The sequence below is a fragment of the Canis lupus genome, chromosome 13 (genome assembly GCF_003254725.2).
Source record: "Canis lupus dingo isolate Sandy chromosome 13, ASM325472v2, whole genome shotgun sequence".
In the NCBI taxonomy this organism is placed as follows: Eukaryota; Metazoa; Chordata; class Mammalia; order Carnivora; family Canidae; genus Canis; species Canis lupus.
The window spans coordinates 58949828-58970213 of NC_064255.1; the positions used below are offsets into that span (position 1 = coordinate 58949828).

At 35.6% G+C, this 20386-nt stretch overlaps 1 protein-coding gene across 1 annotated transcript in view; it reads right to left on the minus strand.

Annotated features, from left to right (window-relative positions):
- Positions 1-19972, minus strand: part of LOC112652165 (transmembrane protease serine 11G-like) — a 48268-nt gene extending 28296 nt beyond the window's left edge. The window contains exons 1-2 of the mRNA XM_035703602.2: positions 19864-19972; positions 301-422 (exon numbers count right to left, since the gene is read on the minus strand). Coding sequence (XP_035559495.2) covers positions 301-422; positions 19864-19874 — 133 coding nt within the window. The 5' untranslated portion in view covers positions 19875-19972. The remainder of the gene's footprint in view (positions 1-300; positions 423-19863) is intronic.
- Between the last annotated feature and the right edge of the window lie 414 nt (positions 19973-20386).

Consider the following 20386-nt stretch of genomic DNA (forward strand, 5'->3'; position numbering starts at 1 on the left):
AACATTATTAAGCCATATAATAACATAAGATGTATTGCATTATTTAAGAGATAATATTATGTGAACCAGTTCAAATTTTAAATGCTGAAAGTTATTTTTATACAAAAAGGATACTCATTTCCCAAATGTAGAGAAGTTTATGTAAATTAGTACTGCATTATGCAAAATTTGCATACATTTAAGCAAAATATTATTGCAATGAAAATTACACTCCAAAATATTAGAGAATATTATTAGGTTTTGAAATAAATTGAGTAGATCTTCAAATTTTCAAAAGAATACAATGAGAAAGATTCTTACCAAATGCCAAAAAATAAACAAGGAGACCGATGATTATTGCTAGAACCAACACAACAGCTATGACAATAAGGGCTGTCATCCATGGTCTCAGTGAACTTGTCCTTCTACCCAGTATTGTAGGCCTTTTGAGAGAGAGAGTTGTATATTAAAGTCAAACAAAACTTAAATACTAAAAACTTAGTTTTGCATAGTTTTGATATAGAAAGGTTGGTTTGGTTTTTTCCCTATAATTCATGTTTAGCCCATATTGCATTTGGTAACATCTGAATATATTGTTCTATAAAAAAAATATAAAAATCCTATCAATGAAAAATATCACTGATTGGTATTTGACTTTATATTTTTAAAAAGTCAGAATTATACTATAGTTGACTACTGCTTCATAGACTTCCTGGTTCATTATGCTAGTATTCTGAAATATTTTTTTCTTTGTAAATGAACTAACAATATATATTTGGTTCATGTGCTTCAAATCTAAAAAACCTCAAAGAATGAGGGCATCTGGGTCACTCCTCACATTCTAGCATGAACTAACAGAGGCTCAGAATGATTAGTAAAACCTCCAAGTTGGACACAGTCACTGATAAGGTATTAGCAATGTAATGGCACAGATGGTAGCTATACTTGGTTGAACATAGCATAATGCATAAACTTGTCAAATTACTAAGTTGTACAAGTGAAAATAATATAACATTGTGTGTCAACTATACTCAAATAATAATAAAGATAAAACCTCAAAATTGAATTTTGGGAGATTTGGAACTAGATTTTGGGCTTTCGGGACTTTTTTCAGAACTCTATACTTAATCCTATAATCCCCATGTTATAAAACAAGTAATCTGTAATGCATATGAAGAGCATCTAAAATAAGACAGTTTAAAGAAAGGAAAACAGAACTGTAAAGAAGAAATAGTAAGTAAACCAAAAAGATTATTGATATAATGAACAAGCAAATAAATAGTGACCCTCAGAGCTTTGGACCCAGGAACTTTGTGATATGAGAACCACTGATGTATTTTATGTATATCTATTTCATAGGGTTATAGGATTTCAAACCTGTGATTTTTAATAGATGGTATTAGATGCAATAAGGCTATATTTACTTGAGTAAATAAGGAATCAATTAAAGGAAAAATGCCAAAGCAATAACAGTACCAAAGTATGTAAGTATGGCAAAAAGCATGAAAGACTAAATCTGAACAATTACAGAGTTGAGGTAGGCTAGAATGAGGCTGACTGGCATAGGTTGTCTAGGAAGATATCATCAGGAGAAATGGGCAAGAATATGGCTCTGAAAGTTAAAAGTAGCAGTTCTTGATCTGTTAAAGTTCTACATGGAAAAGCAGAAGAAAGAATCACCTTCTCTGGATTGGTAGCTGGTTGTGGTAAAGTAGAAAGTAGATCCCCACTAAATAATTGAAGATATCAACTGAGGGTGGGACTTTTGGCATCAATAATCTGGAAAAAGTAGGGATACTTCTTTATTCCTATATCTGGGCAAAGCAGCTACAGGCAGTTTCCTCACCCCAGAACCATCAACCTGAGCTCTGATAACTACCTCAATCAGTTAGTACTAATTCTGAGTCCTGCTGTGTTTCTGGAAGGATCCAAAGTGCTTACCACTCTTTGGTTCATAGTAAGACATGAGTCTTAAAATCTGCAAACATATAAAGTATCGTTAGAAGAGCTGGGGTCCTGCTGGGGTAAGGAAATTGCTGACGAAAATATTCACCATCTTTATTAACGGAAGATCATGGATAATCATGAACTCATTCGGTTAACATTTACCAAGTTTCTTCTGAGTTTCTTTCTGCTTGGGATTCAAAGATGAATAAGACATAGTCTCCTATCTTTAAGAACGTGTAATCTAGTGGCTAAGTAACTAGTAAAATTCAAGTGATAAATGTCATGACAGAATTATCCAATAAGCTATGAGAAATGAGTGGTACAAATGGTTTTACCTTAAAGAACTTATCCTTTGAATCGGCTTTTGGAGGCAGAGAAGGAGGAATCAGCAAGAATGATGGGTATGACAGGCAGAGGAACAGCATAAACAAAGGTAAAATAACATAAAACAAGGACAAGGATTTCTCAAGGACATACATGAGAAAGTAGAATTTATGCATGAGAATAGAGGTAAACTTAATTAATGCATGTGCTCATTAGTTAACTCAGTAAACATGTATGGAATATAATGGAATATAATGCAGAATCTTCAATAGCTCTTCCTCTCAAGGAACTTATAGTCTTATAGGGAAGGAACAACACAGTGCATACAAATTGCTACTAAAGTTGCGGAGTAATTCTAAAAGAATTTCAGAAAAGGACTAATGATTTCTCTTTGGAGGAAATAATAATTGGAAAATAATGATAGTTTTTTAAAGCTTGAAAATAGGGGGCCCACCTTCTCATTGTCTTCTCCTCTGAGTCAGATACGGAAAACCATTCATAGAAAGGAAGTTTATGTCACAACAGAATTCTCATTATCAAAAGGGTGTGGTTTCCTGTTGAACTTCTAACACCAGGAACATCACTGTGACTGAATTATAGTCTTATGTATGCGTTGAAATTGAAAAACTGATTGAGTACATTTTCTTAATTATAGAGACATGCTCTAAAATATTTAATCCTAGATGTTTTTTTAAAAAATAAAATAAGTTTTCTCCCTGATTTCTTTTCAGTACTAATCTAATTTTAACTTACACACTGATGAATTTCAATGGCTGGTATCAGTGGTTATTCCAGATTGGTAGAGCCTGCACCTCATAGGTACTTGGTAAATATTTGTCTACTAAATAAAATAGTGTGTCGTAAAAGAGGAGGCAACCCTAAACTATTTCTAACACAAAACTCTTTTCAGCCCAGAGTGTTGCTAGAGATGAATTTCTTCAGATATGGCAGGAGGGAAAACGAGCTTAAGCACTCGTTTTCCCTCCTGCCCAAGACACAATTACAAATTTTTAAAAAGATTTTTATTTTTATTATTTATTCATGAGAGACGCAGAGAGAGCGAGAGAGAGGCAGAGACACAGGCAGAGGGAGAAGCAGGCTCCATGCAGGGAGCCCGACGTGGGACTCGATTCCGGGTCTCCAGGATCAGGCCCTGGGCTGAGGATGGCACTAAACCGCTGAGCCACCCGGGCTGCCCCACAATTACAAATCTTACACAAAAATCTCTAAAGGACAATTCTCTCCTTCTCTTTCCTTTCTGGCTTCTCCCTCATCCTAATCCTTCTAATTCCAAGAATTTAATTTTAGTCAGACTTATTCCATCCAGATGACAAAACAGATTCACTGTAGTGTAGGAGAATCCAGCCTCAGAGAAGCCTTTGACACTCAAACAAACAAAAACTATAAGTGACCTCACCATTGAGGTATTTGTGCCAAAGCAAAGCTGAGCAGTGTCTAGGAAACTTTTCACAAAGAGTCAAAGCATTTTTGATCCTTCCTCTACCTTTGGTTACATTCAGAGTGGCTCATTATCCAGACCTTCATGGGGAGGTATTTCCTGAACTAAAGCTCAGCAGAAAGGAATGAGTTCTTCTTGCTCTTATCAGTGTTAGCCAATGTCACAATTTTTTACCAAGGTATAGATTCAAGTCCTTCCCTTTAGACAGCTCTACTGGCATCTATTATTTTTCCTGGAACTTTTTAAATGCTTTATATGACCAAAATATTTTTCCTCAGGGATTAAAAGATGAGAGATAAAGGGATTTCTTTCTGCCAGAGCCATGGCCACATGATTTGAAGGGTTCATTGTCTCTGAAAGAGGTTGTTCATAGTAGTTAAGAGTGTGGGTTCTAAAGAAGACATACACAGGCCAACAAGCACATGAGAAAATGCTCCGCATCACTTGCCATCAGGGAAATACAAATCAAAACCACAATGAGATACCACCTCACACCAGTGAGAATGGGGAAAATTAACAAGGCAGGAACCAACCAATGTTGGAGAGGCTGTGGAGAAAGGGGAACCCTCCTGCACTGTTGGTGGGATTGTGAACTGGTGCAGCCACTCTGGAAAACTGTGTGGAGGTTCCTCAGAGTTAAAAATAGATCTGCCCCCTGACCCAGCAATTGCACTGCTGGGGATTTACCCCAAAGATACAGATGCAGTGAAACGCCGGGACACCTGCACCCCGATGTTCATAGCAGCAATGTCCACAGTAGCCAAACTGTGGAAGGAGCCTCGGTGACCACTGAAAGATGAATGGATAAAGAAGATGTGGTCTATGTACACAATGGAATATTCCTCAGCCATTAGAAATGACAAATACCCACCATTTGCTTTGACATGGAGGGACCTGGATGGTATTATGCCGAGTGAAATAAGTCAATTGGAGAAGGACAATCATTATATGGTCTCATTCATTCGGGGAATATAAAAAATAGTAAAAGGGATTATAGAGGAAAGGAGAGAAAATGAGTAGAAAATATCAGAGAAGGAGACAGAACATGAGAGACACCTAACTCTGGGAAACGAACAAGCAGTGGTGGAAAGGGAGGTGGGCAGGGGGATGGGATGACTGGGTGACAGACACTGAGGGGGGGCACTTGACAGGATGAGCACTGGGTGTTATGCTATATGTTGGCAAATCTAACTCCAATAAAAAAAATATACAAAAAAAAGAAAAGAAAAAGAGTGTGGGTTCTGTAGCCAGCCTACTTGGTTTCTTATTCTGGTTCCCCTTATGTGGGACCCTGGACAGTCATTCCACCTCTTTGGTAAAGATTCCCTTTACCAAATCTTTACCAAATGGGGGTAATAATACCCATCTTGTAGGATTATTGTAAAGACTAAATGAGTTAATATACATAAGAACACTTAGAATAGTATTTTTTTTTAGAATAGTAATTAAAACATGGTGAAGACTTAGGAGTTTTGGTTATTTTATTATTTTTATTATCAAAACCTGCAGAGAAAGGATACCAAGGAGTTTGTACATAGATGAGGTGGAATGAGCTGATGAAAGTGTGTGCTGGATGGTAGATGTGTTGCTTACAAAGGAAAGAAATAAATACTGGTGCCAGGACCTTGGGCAATAACACAGGCCAGAAACTATGCACAGACTGGGAAGTCCCTTAAGACTTAAGAACCTAGCAAAGCCCTGAAAATTTCCATGGAGAATTCTGGCAGATAAGAAAATCTAAGTTTGGGATAAGGGGGGCTACCAGAGCCTTCAGGAGAAATCTCAGGTTTCAGAAGTAGGCATTATCAGATAATCACATTTTGGAACATCCGTAGGGAAAGAACTACAATAATGAGTATGAGAAAGTTTAAGACAAGACAAGAAGGGTAAATCATCTGGCTGGATTTTTAATCCATTGCCCAAGGAAGGTAGAATAACTCTGGAAGAAAGCTGTTGTTATGCAAATATCACAAGGTGGCGGTGTTATTATTCATAATAACAGTGGCTTAGCAGTGATGATGATAATGATTTAATTGTACCACCAGATATGATAAGACTTACATAAAATCTGTGATGTGAGTAGAAATACTAACTAAAAGTTGTGCAAAAGATTAAATAAGGAGATTTGTGCTTGCTTTTATGTTTCTTGTTCTGACAAGCTGTGTGTCTTGTTTCCATAACTCCACATTATGCAAATAAGAAAGACGTAATGTTTCATAAATGAAAAGTTGACTGATGTCATAATTAAAATAACTGGTATTTTGGCTGATAAAAGTTCAAAAGGGGATAATCAAGGTCAGAGAGTGCTGCTCTTCAAATCTCTGCTCATTAACACAAATTTACATGGTGAGGTCCATGGGAAACTATTCCTTGAAGGAAATTTTAGATGTATTGAAGTAATTAAAACCTGATAAGGACCAAAAAGAATGCGTAGCCCATTGACAAGGGCCATTGAAGAGAAGGTGATTGGCCAGAGCAGTACTGCACCCACTTTGGCCAATACTGCTTCAGTTTTATTGGTACATTTTCCCTTGTCTTACTAATATTTTTAATTAAGCTTCATTTATCCTTAGTCATCTCTTTTCCTACTGCTATTTAGCAACAACTTTTGACCTCCACAAGAAAGCAGGACTAGTTTTGAACATTGAAGCATGCACAGATATATTAGCTACAAATTTTTTCTAATGAACAAGTTCTACTGTCACTGTATCTGACCAGTGAGAAATATAGGATTTCACTCATATGTGGAGTTTAAAGAAACAAAACAGATGAAATAGGGAAAGGAAAGGAAAAATAAAATAAGATAAAGACAGAAAGGGAGGCAAACCATAAGAGATTCTTAAATATAGAGAAAAAACTGAGGGTTGCTGGAGGAGAGTTACTGGGGGATGGGCTAAATGGATGATAGCCATTAAGGAGGGCACGTGTTAGGATGCACTCAGGTGTTATATGTATGTAGTAGATCACTAAATTCTGTTCCTGAAACCAATACTATACTATGTTAATTAACTGGAATTTAAATAAAAACAAATAAATAAAGTAAAATTTAAAATGTGAAAGAAAATGAAGTAAAGCCTTTCTTGAGTCATAGGAACTATTGAAAGAAAGATGTGAAACTGCTGGAGAAGTCACATGAGTGTCAAAAGGGAAGGGTAATGGTAGGAAGGTAACTTTGACAGGTTCAGTGAACAATAACTTATAACTGTCAGGAGTTTTTACATTTAATCAAAACATACTTTGAGCTTCCAGAGTCTTTTGGAGTCCTCCTTCCTTCCTTCCTTCCTTCCTTCCTTCCTTCCTTCCTTCCTTCCTTCCTTCCTTTATTGCTTTAGCACTTTTATTGAGATACAATCCATATGCCATAGAGTTCACTAATTTAAAGTGTTCAATTCAACAGTTTTTAGTATATTCCCAAAGATGTGCAACTATCACTATAATCATTTTTCAAACCTTTTATCACCTCAAACAGAAACTCTGTACCCATTAATAGCCCCTTTCTATTTTTTCCTAACTCCTTGACTCTAGGCAACCACTAATGTACTTTCTGCCTCTACAGATTTATTTATTCTGGACATTTCACATAAACTGAATCATATAATAGGTGATATTTTGTATTTGTCTTCTTTCATTTAGCATAATATTTTCAAAATGTATTGATGTGATAGCATTTATCACCTCCATACTGTTTTACATAGGGAGAGGTAAGACTTCATTTGTTTTTATATTTGTCTTATCCATTTTATGGATATGCTATATTTTATTTTGTACATTCATCAGCTGACGGACATTTGGATTGTTCCTACTTTTTGGGTATTATGAATAATGCTGCTCTGAGCATTCATGTTCAAATTTTTGTATGGAAATGTGTTTTCATTTCTTTTTCATGTAGAGCTAAGAGTGGAATTCCTGGGTCATATAATAATTCCATGCTTAACATCTAGAGGAGCTGCTAAACTTTTCCAAAATGTCTGCACCATTTTACATTCCTATCAACAATGTAAAAATGTTATAATTCTTCCACATTTTCACCAATCTTTTCTTTTTTCTCTTTGCCTTTCTTCAGTGGCTTTTGATTCTCTTCCTTCTACTTGTTTCTTTGCTTTGTTCTTATTGTATCGCCCTCTTTCTACTTAATTTGTTTGTTTCTTATTGTACTCTTCTTTACTTCCCTTTACTTTTTAAAATCACATTTTTAAAAAGGAAATATATGTGTTAATAAGATGATCTATAATTTTCTAGATTACCCACTCTCTAAACTTCGAAATCACAGGCCATCTCCCTCTGTACAACTGCTTCACAAAGTCAATCTACCTCTGAATTGTCTTTTCCATTTGGGCCCTTCTTTGCATGTCCTTAACACCATCCTACTTCAGGCATTCAGTGTATTTCATCTGGACAACCACAGTGGCTATTAATAGATCTCTTTATTGCCAGATAATTTCCCCTCAAATACATTCTACAGCATTGCTTCCAGAATTATTTTCCAATTATACAGTTCTAATAGTGTGATTCTTTCATTCAAAAACCCTCAGATATTTCTCATTATGCAGACCATAAGTCTTGAGTTAGTATTCATTCATGCATCCAATCATTTATTGAGGAAATATTTATAGAGTTCCCATTATGTGCTAAGAACTGATTCTGCTGCTGGAAAAACTGTGGCAAACAAGACTGGCAAGTTCCCTTCTTTAATGAAGCTCACAGGCTAGTGGAAGGAGAAATAAAAATAAAACAAGCCAAAGAATAAGTTTCAACTCATGAAAACAAAACAATAGATAGAGAGAGTGACTAGAGGCTGGGGAGAGAGGCTGCTTAATTGAGTAGCAGAGAATTATCCCTGAAGAGACACCATTTCAGCTGAGAGGTGAATTGTGAAGATGAATTGAGAAATTAATTGTGAAGCTTCTCAAAGAACTGGGAAAGAGCAACCAGATGGCAGCAAGTTCCTAGAGATGGAACAGGGTGAGCTTGGCTGAGTTCTTGGGAGAAATCACGCCAGGGTTCCAGATCACAGTGGGTCCAAGAAAGAGTAGAAAAGATTCAGCCAGAGCGACAAGCAAGGATCAAATCACAGGGCCCCTGAAGATGACGATGGCAAAGTGTTGATGACTGGACAACTTTAAATATAGGAAGATCATGACATAATTTAGAATTTTGAAAGAAGGGTCTTTCATTTACTGTCTAACTTACTTTTGGGTTCTTCCTTCCCATCACATGTGCCAATCTCTTCCTTTTATTTGCCCATTTCTGTTTTGTTTACAGCATCCCTGCTGCCTTAAATATCCTTTCTTCCTCTGTGTTCCTACCCTTTCTTGTTGCAGCAGCTGGTATTTCCATTTCTGGAAACCTTCCAATGTGCTTCTCGAATGTCTTCTCCCTCTTTTAAGAGTCAGTTCCTTTCACTGTAATCCCACTCCAGGTAGAAACAACCTTGAAGTTTCTTCTACCTATTTGCCATTTTGTTGTATGGGCCATGTTCTATTTCATATTTTGGCTATCTGTGCCACTCTGTCCTCCTCACTACTTCAGCTTCCCAGTCTTGCACTATGCTCTATATCTTATAGTTACCCATAGCTTCAATATCTCCATAATATAAATTTTAATCATCCAACTCTGCAACTACCCCCACTCTTCTTTCCAGCCCACTGCGTTAATACCCTGACTTCAACCCCCCTGGGACTCATAATCCACTCATCCTATTATCTTTACACTGTCTCCCATCACCATCATGTTGGCATTGCTCTCTTAGTTGGCATAAATCCCATGGTCCCTAAGTATACTCATTCCTTGCATATACCCTCAGTCCTGTAATCTTCTCTCTCTATGTCATAATCATGTGGCAAAACTCCAACCCTGGTTAAATACAACTTTATACCTACTTTGTGTTTATACAAATATGGCTGGGGAAAAAAAGCTTAATTTTGCTTATGAGTCTCATTTTAAATTGTAGGAGCACTACCTCAAATTGGCTTCAGTACTTCCTAGCCATCATGCCTTCTTATTCTTTCTCCTACTGTGAGAGATAGATGATTATTTCATACCTTCTCTTCTCAAGTCTGCAATACCTCCTCTTTCATCTTCACCCTCAACTGATGGCTTTAAAAGCATTTCACTGAGAAAATAGAGATAATCAGAAGATAGAAGTCACTGACCCATCTGCCATCACCATTGTGCTTTTTTAAAAAAAAATCTCTTATTTCTCTGCCCGTGTTCTCTGCCTTTCTTCTTGTTACAACAGTAATGTAAAACAAAGTGTTTGGCCCAAAATGGGCAACAAATTCTAGTTTATTCATTGGACTGACATTGCTTTGCTTTCTGCAGAGACAATGAAATTTGAGTGAAGGGCATATGGGATAACGAGTGAAAAGATCGGGTCTAGTCTCATCCTCCTATAATTTGTCAGAATCACTTTGAAAAGAGGAAGTCAAGAATTAAGACATTATCTAGATAATTAGGAGAAAAATCTTTCACTTTCTCTTCAGGACCCAGATGGTTTTCTCAATAGCCCACTCACGTGTCTAATCTGGTCTGTATGTGATCTGTCACATATTAAGAAAGTTCTCTGGATAACTTGGGTTGCATCAGACACTATTATGAGTTAGGCTCTTAAGAAGATATTTGAAGACAACACAGTGTTACACTATTTTGTGCATTTTAACATGATATTCCACCTCTTCTAGCCAATCCTGCAAGTATCACATAGTCTTCAACAGAAAATTAGCAATATCTTTCTCAAATTATTACTATTATTTTTTTAAAGGTTGCTTTGGTCACAGCAGCCTCACGAGCTCTCTGAAGAGAGCATGTGAGGGTTAGAAAGAGCCTTAGTTGTTTTCAGACAAAATGCCTTTGCACTCACTAATCATGTGAACTCACCTCATTTATTACAGCCTGAGCTTATTAACCTCTAAAATGCAGATGACTCCTATGGAGGTATGAGAATGAAGAGATAGCAAGTGCTCGCTTGAGGTTAGCAATTGCTATCAGGCTTGAATGAAGCAGACTGGCTGACCCTGCTGAACAAAATGGGATGGTTTGAAAAGTATAAAGAAGAAAAAGAAAGAGAAAGAGAAAAAAGAAAAGTGTAAACACTCTGCTCTGACCAAGGCAGTCTAGCCACTGCATAGAAGTTGCATTCATTTGGGAGTTCCTGTCTTTATGGTAACCAAGTGTACAGATAGTTCTCGTGGCCCCAGTTTCCTATTACTCATCATCACATTGCAGTGGCAAAATACCTGCCAGAGAGTGACTATATTACTTCAGTTCAATATAAATGGCATTCATATATATCTGATAAGCTGTCTTAATTGTTGGGAGCTCTTTCTGTCTGTGTTTGATAAAACTTACATAGTGTAATCAGAGCCTCATGGGCCCCTAAGAGTCTTAGGGCCCCTATGAAGATAAGGAGTGATCCTTTACTCAAAAATGCCCCACCTTATTTCAAACAGGTTTGAAAGAACAAAGGGTGCAGTGGAAGGGTAGAAGGGTGAGGCACAGGTCAATTGTAACAATAATAATAATGATGATAATAGCTTTCATTTATACAGCACTTTAGAGTTTTTAAAGAGCTTTAGCATACCCCGTAACACTTGATCCACCCCACACACACTATGTAAGGTTCTTGTGGTAAATATGATTTGCCCATTTTTCACTTGAGGTTATAAGGATTTACTCAAGAAGATAAAAGTGCTAATGATTTGAGCCCACCTAAGTTCCTTGCCTTCTACTTATGAACATTTTCCTCTGTGGAGCACAGGTCCTAATCCAAAATTACTACAGCAATGACCAATAGGGCATGTTAGTAAAACAGAAGCTTGGGAACAGGGAAGTAAATTTTGCTGAGTGGAATTTTACTAAAAAACAATTTTATTTTCAGTCCAAGTGTGAGAATCTGGAAGAACTCCAAAACTCGGAGAAGTAGTACATGGCAATTAAGTGTTTTGAGTATTTTGTGGAGTAACCATGGCAACCAAAGACTTATAGTCAAACCATTCAGCAGACCATCTAGGAGAGGCATTCCTGAATCATGTGTCTCAAGATAGTGATGTCACTGGCTATCTGGGCTATCACCTTTAGAGCACCCCCAAAAGAAAGAGAGGACAGAAAATTATTATTATTGTTGGAGAGACTTAAAATCCTTTGGGGAAGAGACAATTCATTTATAAGTAGGACACAATAAACCATTCTATTAGGTCTGTTTTCAGAAACTTGAGTAGGAATCCAAGTCAGAAAAATATAATAAACCCCTAGAAAATCGCCTGGTCATTTGTTATACAGTTGCATTTGGCACTAGAGTCATTATCAAATCCTACTAGTACATTCTCTCTCTCTCTCTCTCTCTCTCTCTCTCTTTTTATTCGAGAGAGAAAGAGAGAGAGAGAGGCAGAGACACAGGCAGAGGGAGAAGCAGGCTCCATGTAAGGAGCCTGAGTGGGACTCCATCCCGGGTCTCCAGGATCTGGCCCTGGGCTGAAGGTGGCGCTAAACTGCTGAGCTGAGCCACCCGGGCTGCCCATATTCTCAATGGCACCTTCACTGGATTCCATTAACAGTGATAACCATTTACATTTGTAATCTTTTATAGTTTTCATGGTGTTTATCTCAAATATCAGTACAGTGGTAAAAACAGATCTTGCATATGGTCTAATGATACATAGCTATTAACTAGAGGAATCTTTATTCAGGTGTTCTGATGATCTCCAACCCGATGCTTCTTCCATGCTATTTGCTCTAATCTGGTATTTATTTTGGAATGGGAGTATTTCAGTAATCTGGATTTTAATGTATTAGTTCTTCACAAAATAGAGAATATTTAGAGAGAACAGATTATTTTGCCAAAAAGTTGGCATTTGAGCTTGAATTACAAGAATTACAGAGGATTCCGTTTGATAAACTTGAAATGATTGACAAGTTCAGGTAGTTACTATCAAAGCAATATTTAGTTGTTGTAATTATAAAAAGGAACAACAATGAAACTTAAAAGTCAAAACTTTCCCTGGCTTGCTTATCATTTATTTCTCTGAGTGCTGAAGTGTATAAGTACCCTCCATAATAATCCCATAAAATGAGAGTTTGTTTTAAAAAGTAGGGCTTCTAATTTGCATTTTCTTGAGGATGTCAACTTGGGCAAAAACAGAACAAAACACCTATTACATTAACGAAGGAAGCATTCTTCATTGTTAAAGATACCAGTCTAGAATTGCCCTCTCTCACTTCCCTGTTTACATAATATGTACTCATCTTTAAGACCTTATTCAGCTGCTCTATTTGAAGTGCTTAAATTTTGTCCTGTTTACAATTAATTCTTTTTCTGAGTTGTTTTCCAAATTTCAATTGCAATCATTATCATTTTTTGCTGTAAGCACTAATATAGGTCAATTTTGTAATTCAATTTTCTTAAATTTTTAAAACGAAATATTGTAGCCCATCTCTAAGCAGTAATATCCACCTAATACTGAGTTTGATATAGTAGCTGTATTTTCTCTCTCATACATTAAAATAAATACTACCTAAAGTCATTTCATATATCACCAGCACGAGTACTAGTCTATTAGGTAATGCTGCTGAAGTACATTGATTATATCTGTAGTTAACATTTATTGAATCTTAAATTGCATTACATTTGTTACTATTTATTGTTTTCTCAATCTTCCTTTTACCAGGAATCGGGTTTTCTTTAACCTCCTACCATGTACCCAGTTACAATTTTAGTCTTTGGTAGGAGTTGAGTATACTCGTTGTTATTGTTGAAATAAAATAACATTGAGTTCATCTTATTATTACTTAGGTTCTTGGTCTGCATAAGATATATTCTCAGTATTTACTCACTATTCCCCCTATGCATGAGTCTGAAATTCTGTGTCTGGTTCATTTACTAAAACTTAGGATTAAGACTGCATTTTAACTCAGTATTATGTCAAAAGCTAGGAAATTTGGAAGGTACTTTTTCTGAGATGGCTAGTAAACTTAGAAGCAGCATATGACTGTGCTGTGAATTCATGCAATAAGATCAATTGTGGATAGATTGGGCAATATTTACTTTCAGACTACAAACTGCTCTTTCATAAGTCTAAATAATAAATAATTATTGCAAACTACTTATTTCTTTAAAATATTTCTACATTTAAAATATTGTATATGCAAAAAACTATTCAAAAAACTAAAAACAAACAAACAAACAAACAAAACAACATTGTATTTCACTTAAATGCCGCACCAGGAGGAGAACTCTTCTTTTAAAAATTTCCTTGTCTATATAAATTTTGCCTTTTTCACTATTTTAAGTTGTTTGATAATAACATTTGATAAAAATTGATAACTTTGCTTATAAACTTCTTGGAGCTAAGAAAATTAAAGTTTATAAACTTCTTGGAGCTAAGAAAATTAGATCCGTTCCACATGATCTTGACTGATTTTCATTTTTTACTTTTGTGTTTTTGGATGAGATATTCACAAAATGACCTGCAGAACTAGACATCATCAAAGAAAACACAATAATTTGACAACTTTTTCTTAAAAGGAGATGGAAAGGCTTATGAGAGATCAAATCTGTTTATCAATTTTCTGTAAGCAAAATGAAAGTGGGATGGCAAATAAAGTTTATATGTTACAAATATGAAAAGGAGCAGGTAGGTTAACTTATAACGAATAAATTACATTCAGTATGCATTCCTTTTAATGTAGCAGTTTTACTTTACCATTTAAAAATAATTTCCATGTTTATATTAATGCCAGGTACTTCTAGTAACTGAGATTATAGCAGTGAGCAAGCCAGGTACTGTGTCAAATCTATTATTGTATTTTTAGCACCTGGAATATGGCAGGTGCTCAAGATTTTTCTCTATCGAAATAATAGGGAAAAAGGTAGGCTCAGAGAGGAATCCTAAAGAAGACTAACGTTTAAGATATGGGCAAGGAATAAAGAAGTCCGAAAACCACAGAGGAAAATAAGAAGGAAAGTAAAGGGTGATATAATAATGAAAGATAGAGGATATTCTAGGAAGGAGTGATCCATAGTGTTATATACTGTTGAGAAATCAAATATGATAAAAATTTAGATTAAGTAGTAGTGAATCATTGGTGACCTAGGACAGGAGAAGGAACAGAGTAGTGATATTATAAACCAAATGTCAGTGGATCTGAGGAAAAATTGGGACTGAAAAGACAGAACAACAGATATAAACCTTTTTTTTTTTTTTTTTTTACCAAGAGTTTGACTCTGGATGGGAAGAGAGAGATCAGTCATCAAGGCATATGGGGTGGATGGAGAAATTTTTTCCTTGTGAATGGGACAATTTTGAGTATACTTAAAATGGTGTTAACCAGTCACAGAGATCTTGTGGTTGGGGGGATATTTGAAGGGTCCTGGATTCTAAACTATGAGGTTCTCACATACGAAATTGCCATTTGTAGAGGTCAAAAGTGGTCATGAATTGACATTTTCCTATGGTTAAGCCTAGTAGATCCGGGAACTTGGACACACTATAGGCATCCTCTTAGAGTATGAATGGATATAGGCAGGTTTGTTGGTTTGCTGTCAGGAAGTTGAAGGAGTTTCCATCTAATTAATGAATCACATTAGTAGAAACATGAGAGGACAGGTGGTGAGAATTGAACATTTGAAGAAGCTGAAGGAGTGGAAATAGTCATTGTGGCAAATGGGAGTACAGACTAAGGGGATGTAATAGGAATGCTGATTAGAGCTCAGTCCTCAGATGAACTGGCATCTCTTGGAAATTTGAGAATTTTCTGTAGCATTCCTCAGTGGTCTGAGCAGGGATGTGTCATTTTTCAGATAGTCATAGACTCTCTAGAATTTATCGAGGTATGAACGATGAAAGAAACACAGGACAGGGATCCCTGGGTGGCGCAGCGGTTTGGCGCCTGCCTTTGGCCCAGGGCGTGATCCTGGAGACCCGGGATCGAATCCCACATCAGGCTCCCGGTGCATGGAGCCTGCTTCTCCCTCTGCCTGTGTCTCTGCCTCTCTCTCTCTCTCTCTGTGACTATCATAATAAATAAATAAAATAAAATAAAATAAAATAAAATAAAATAAAATAAAATAAAAAAAGAAACACAGGACAGTTGAATTTAATGGAGTTTGGCATCATTAAAAAATTTGTTGAGGATCTCCTGGACGGCTCTGTTGGTTAAGCATCAGCTTTTGGCTCAGGTCATAATCCCAAGGTCCTGGAATTGAGCCCTGTGTCAGGCTCCCTGCTCAGCAGGGACTCTGCTTCTTCTTCTCCCTTTTCCCCTCTCCCCTGCTCATGCTCTCTCAAGTGCCCTTTTATCTCTCTCAAGTAAATAAATAAAATGTTTTTAAAAATTTGTTGAAATCATGAACATAAAGGCCATTAAAAAACAAAAAAGAACATGTGTGTGTGGGTGTATGTATGCTTTGGGGGTGGCAACTAATGGGTATAAAGAATTCATGGTAGACCATGTGACTCTTATTCTCAGGATTATAAATTTGGGCCCCACGTTGGGTATGGAGATTATTTTAAAAATAAAATCTTAAAAAAAAGAATTTACAGATTAGAAGAGCTAATGAATAAAAAAATACTCTTACACATTAGAAGTAACTAAAGCTTTAAGAAGGAAGGTTAGGATAGAGATAGTTGTCCAAAGTTATGATTCAGAAAGAGTAATTCCAAGTCATGACAAAGTCTAGGGTGTGGACATGAGAGTAATATTTGAAGAGAATATTATAGAGATTAGGAGATCAAGGAAATAAATGACTAGAGTGTTGCATATCAAGCACATGGGCACTGATGTTACCTAGAGTAGATGTGATACTTGAAGTAGAGAAAGATGGGAAAGCAAGTACCAGTCTTCAATAAAGTGGGGGGCATAATCATAATCATAATCATAATCAGATCCATAAGAACTGCCATGAGGAAAGAAAGAGGACAGAGAGTAAATTGTGTGAACCTCAGAGGAACAAGGAAGTTTGCAAGGGCATTTACAGGGATGTGGAGAGTAATGGTCCCCGGTGGCATTAGAGAGTGAGGAGGATAAAGACTAAATCTTCAGTAATAAACCCTTAGTTGAGATGATTGTAAAAAATAAAGTATCATATGGAAAGAAATATATTTCAGTTTTCTAAGGGTATAAGAGAATATGCAAAGAAAAGAATTTAGGATGTAGAGCAGTTTGCTAATCAAGGAACGCCATTCCAGAAATTGTGAAAGTGCAAAAGATAACTTATCCTAAGGAAACAATTTTGAATGTGTGCCAAAATCAGCCAGAAGGATGTTCATTATAATAGTGTTGCTTACAATATATCTGTCCATTTTACCAAGATTGAAAAATAAAAAAATAGAAGTTTAACAATAATCTAGCACGCCATTTTCCTATAAAAATGTTTAACCATAGAAAAACAGATGTTTGTATCTTATTAAGTCTTATTTTTAAAAAATATATCAAAAAGAAAATACAAATGTATATCCATGTATATTGTGTGTGTGTTCCAATGAAACTTCAATTGCTTTTTTAAACTTGGAATTATGCTACTTCAGAGATATTAATTATTCCTTCTCAGATTAGGGGCCATCTGTTGTCTCATTATTTTTCTTTTTTTCTTTTTTTGTATCATGTCCTTGTCTTACACTGATAGTGCTGAATTCCTAGAGCCCCAGGCACTATTACAGAAAATAGGGACATATGCCATTTAAATGACAACTTTTGTTTCCAAATTAAAAATCACTGGACATAGTCTTTTTATGCTTATTGTATGAAACACAGACTTGATTTAATGTGGGAAAGAACTTAAAATCCATCAATGGTTATGAGTATATGAAAAGAGACTCTTGGTGGTTTCCAGAAGCAGTAAGGAAGATGGGGAGAAATGAGTGAAGGTGTCAAAAGGTACATACTTCCAGTTATAAAGTAATTAACTCATGGATATATAAATTACAGGAAGGCAACTATATTGTATGTTTGGAAGGTGCTAAGAGAGTGATCTTAAAAGCTCTTATCACAAGAAAAAAGTTATAACTGTGTGGCGGTGGATGTTAACTAGACTTATTGTGGTGGTCTTGTCATAATATAGACAAATATCAAATCATATTGTGCACCTGAAACTAATGCAATGCTATATATCAATTATATCTCAATTAAAAAAGACTAACATCTCTGTGAGGCAAAGAGAAATGTAAAATTATTCAAAGCCTCATTGTAGGAATATGATAATCCAAGGAATCTATTTCATAGTTACTCGGTTTTAGGAAAGAAAACAATGACTAAAAATTATAAATGTATTAACACCTATTTATATCACTACATCTAAATACAGAGTGGCTTACTAGATGGGTAAACAAAATATTTCTGTGTAAAAAAGAATCTCTGAACATGATATGAAATCCAATTACATTCCTAGCATGGATGCTGATGTGGGGCTCAATCTCAAGACCCTGAGATCATGACCTGAGCCAAAATCAATAGTTGTACACTTAACTGACTGAGTGAGCCACTCAGGCACCCCAGTACATAGTAATTTCTGAGAAAATATAGGATTATTAAAGAAATTGAAGAGCAAAAAGAGGGGAAAATAGGATTAATGGAATTACCTTTATTGTATGGAATCACCACTTTTTTCCCTACAGAATGGGGATACTTTTAAGTAAAAATAAAAATAATATTAATAATGATCATCATCTTACTTCTGTTACATTCCATTTAAAAAGTAATCCTAATATGTTTCAATTTTAGAAATAATATCAATTAAATGTGAAAAGTTGTTTTTGTTCCTTTATTTTGTTCCTTTGCCTTTTAACAAGATAAACCTATTAGCTTGTGGATCTATGGTGAGGAGCCAGAAAGGGGAACATTTTGAATGATTGTAGAGAATTAAATCTGTTGGGGGATTGTGATTCAGAAATCCACACATGCTTAATTGAGTTTTATAAATAACATCCAATTATTACCAACAAAGGATATAGTGGAACTCTAAACAACATTAGAAAAGACTTTTGTAATTCCCTCATTATCTTGAGTTATTTGTACTAATTGACTCATATTTTTACAGAAAGAATTAATGTTCAAAATATTAAAAAATACAGAATGGATTAGATGGGAGTGGGAACAAAAAATATCTAAGATTTATTTTCTATAGACTTCATTCTAAGTCTATTAAAATACAAAAATTTTAGGATTATTTATTTGCCCTTACTTTCTTTTGATATTCTTACATATAAGTTGTTCTTATATTGTTCTTTAAGGTTTTTTTAAAAAAAATTATTTAGTTATTTGACAGAGAGAGTGCACATGTGCACAAGCAGTGGAAGCAGGAGAGGGAGAAGCAGGAAGCCCCATGCAGGGATCATGACCCGAGCTGAAGACAATTAACTGACTGAGCTACCCAGGTATCCCTAAAGTTTTTATTTTATTTTATTTTATTTTTTAAAAGATTTTACTTTTTTATTCATGAGAGATGCACAGAGAGAGGCAGAGACAGAGGGAGAAGCAGGCTTCCATGGAGAGCCTGTTATGGGACTTGATCCTAGGACCCCGGGATCAAGACCTGAGCCAAAGGCAGACACTCAACCACTGAGCAACCCAGTTGCCCTAAAGTTTTATTTTTAAAAAGCAAAGGACTTCTCAAAGGACGTTAAGATTCTTATTCATTTTTTGGAGTTTTAATGTTTATCAATTTCAGAATCAGGGTAAAATACAATACTCCCTATACAGTTTGTATATTTCCACTCTCTTCAATGTGTCAATTAAATGTAAAATTTAGAGAGATCACAAATGGCATTATATATCCTAGAGTCTGGATTACCACATCCTTCCACTCCTACAAACTTCCATAATGTTACTTCAGGCTCTGTTTTTCCTTTCTTTTCCTCTCTGTGATTATCTCATTTTCACGTTAAAAATTCCAATTAAAATCCAACTTTTTAAATTCTTCAAATCCTAAGTATGAAATTGTTAGCATGGATACCTGAAATAAAAAGATTACTATGACTAGTAATAATCATACTAGTCAATCATTATTACTAGTAGTAATAATGACTACATTATTTTCTTTAACAGCTTATTAAGTTAAATTTAATTTTTAAAAATCTGTTAAATTCCCAATTCAGGATAATTTTCAGAATTAAGGACCACAACCTAAAACAACTTTTTCAAACAGGAAATCAAGTTAAACTTACTGATACATCATACGCTGCTGGGAACGCAAACTCCTCCACTTCAGTGTTGCTTGTGCTTTCTTGTCAAATGAATGGCATCCTGGGCATTCCTTCAGATTTGTAAGCTGACTTAAAAAATGCTTAAGGATTTAGAATAAACTAGTTTAACAAGTTGGGATGGGTAAATTTTAACCAATCGTAGAGTTTGGAGCAGAGAATCACTTGATAAGTCTTTGTTGCAGGAACTAAGAATTTCCTGGTTCTGGCTAATGAAAATAAATGAGAAACAATATTGCGTTCAAAACCTAAGCAACACCCTTGAAAACTTGGATTTGTCTTTCAAGAGATGTCACTCTTTGTTCTGAGTCACTACAAGTCTGGTCTTCAGACTCTGTGGTTCATCTTGAAAGGCAAGCATGAAATACACTCAGAGGTTTCTATAAAACATTTGTTAGTCTTTGACTTCTTTTTCTTAGTGCAATAGTATCTGTACTACTATGTGTGGCCTAGTAGTTCATTTTGTGTACTCGAAAAGGGGTTCCAG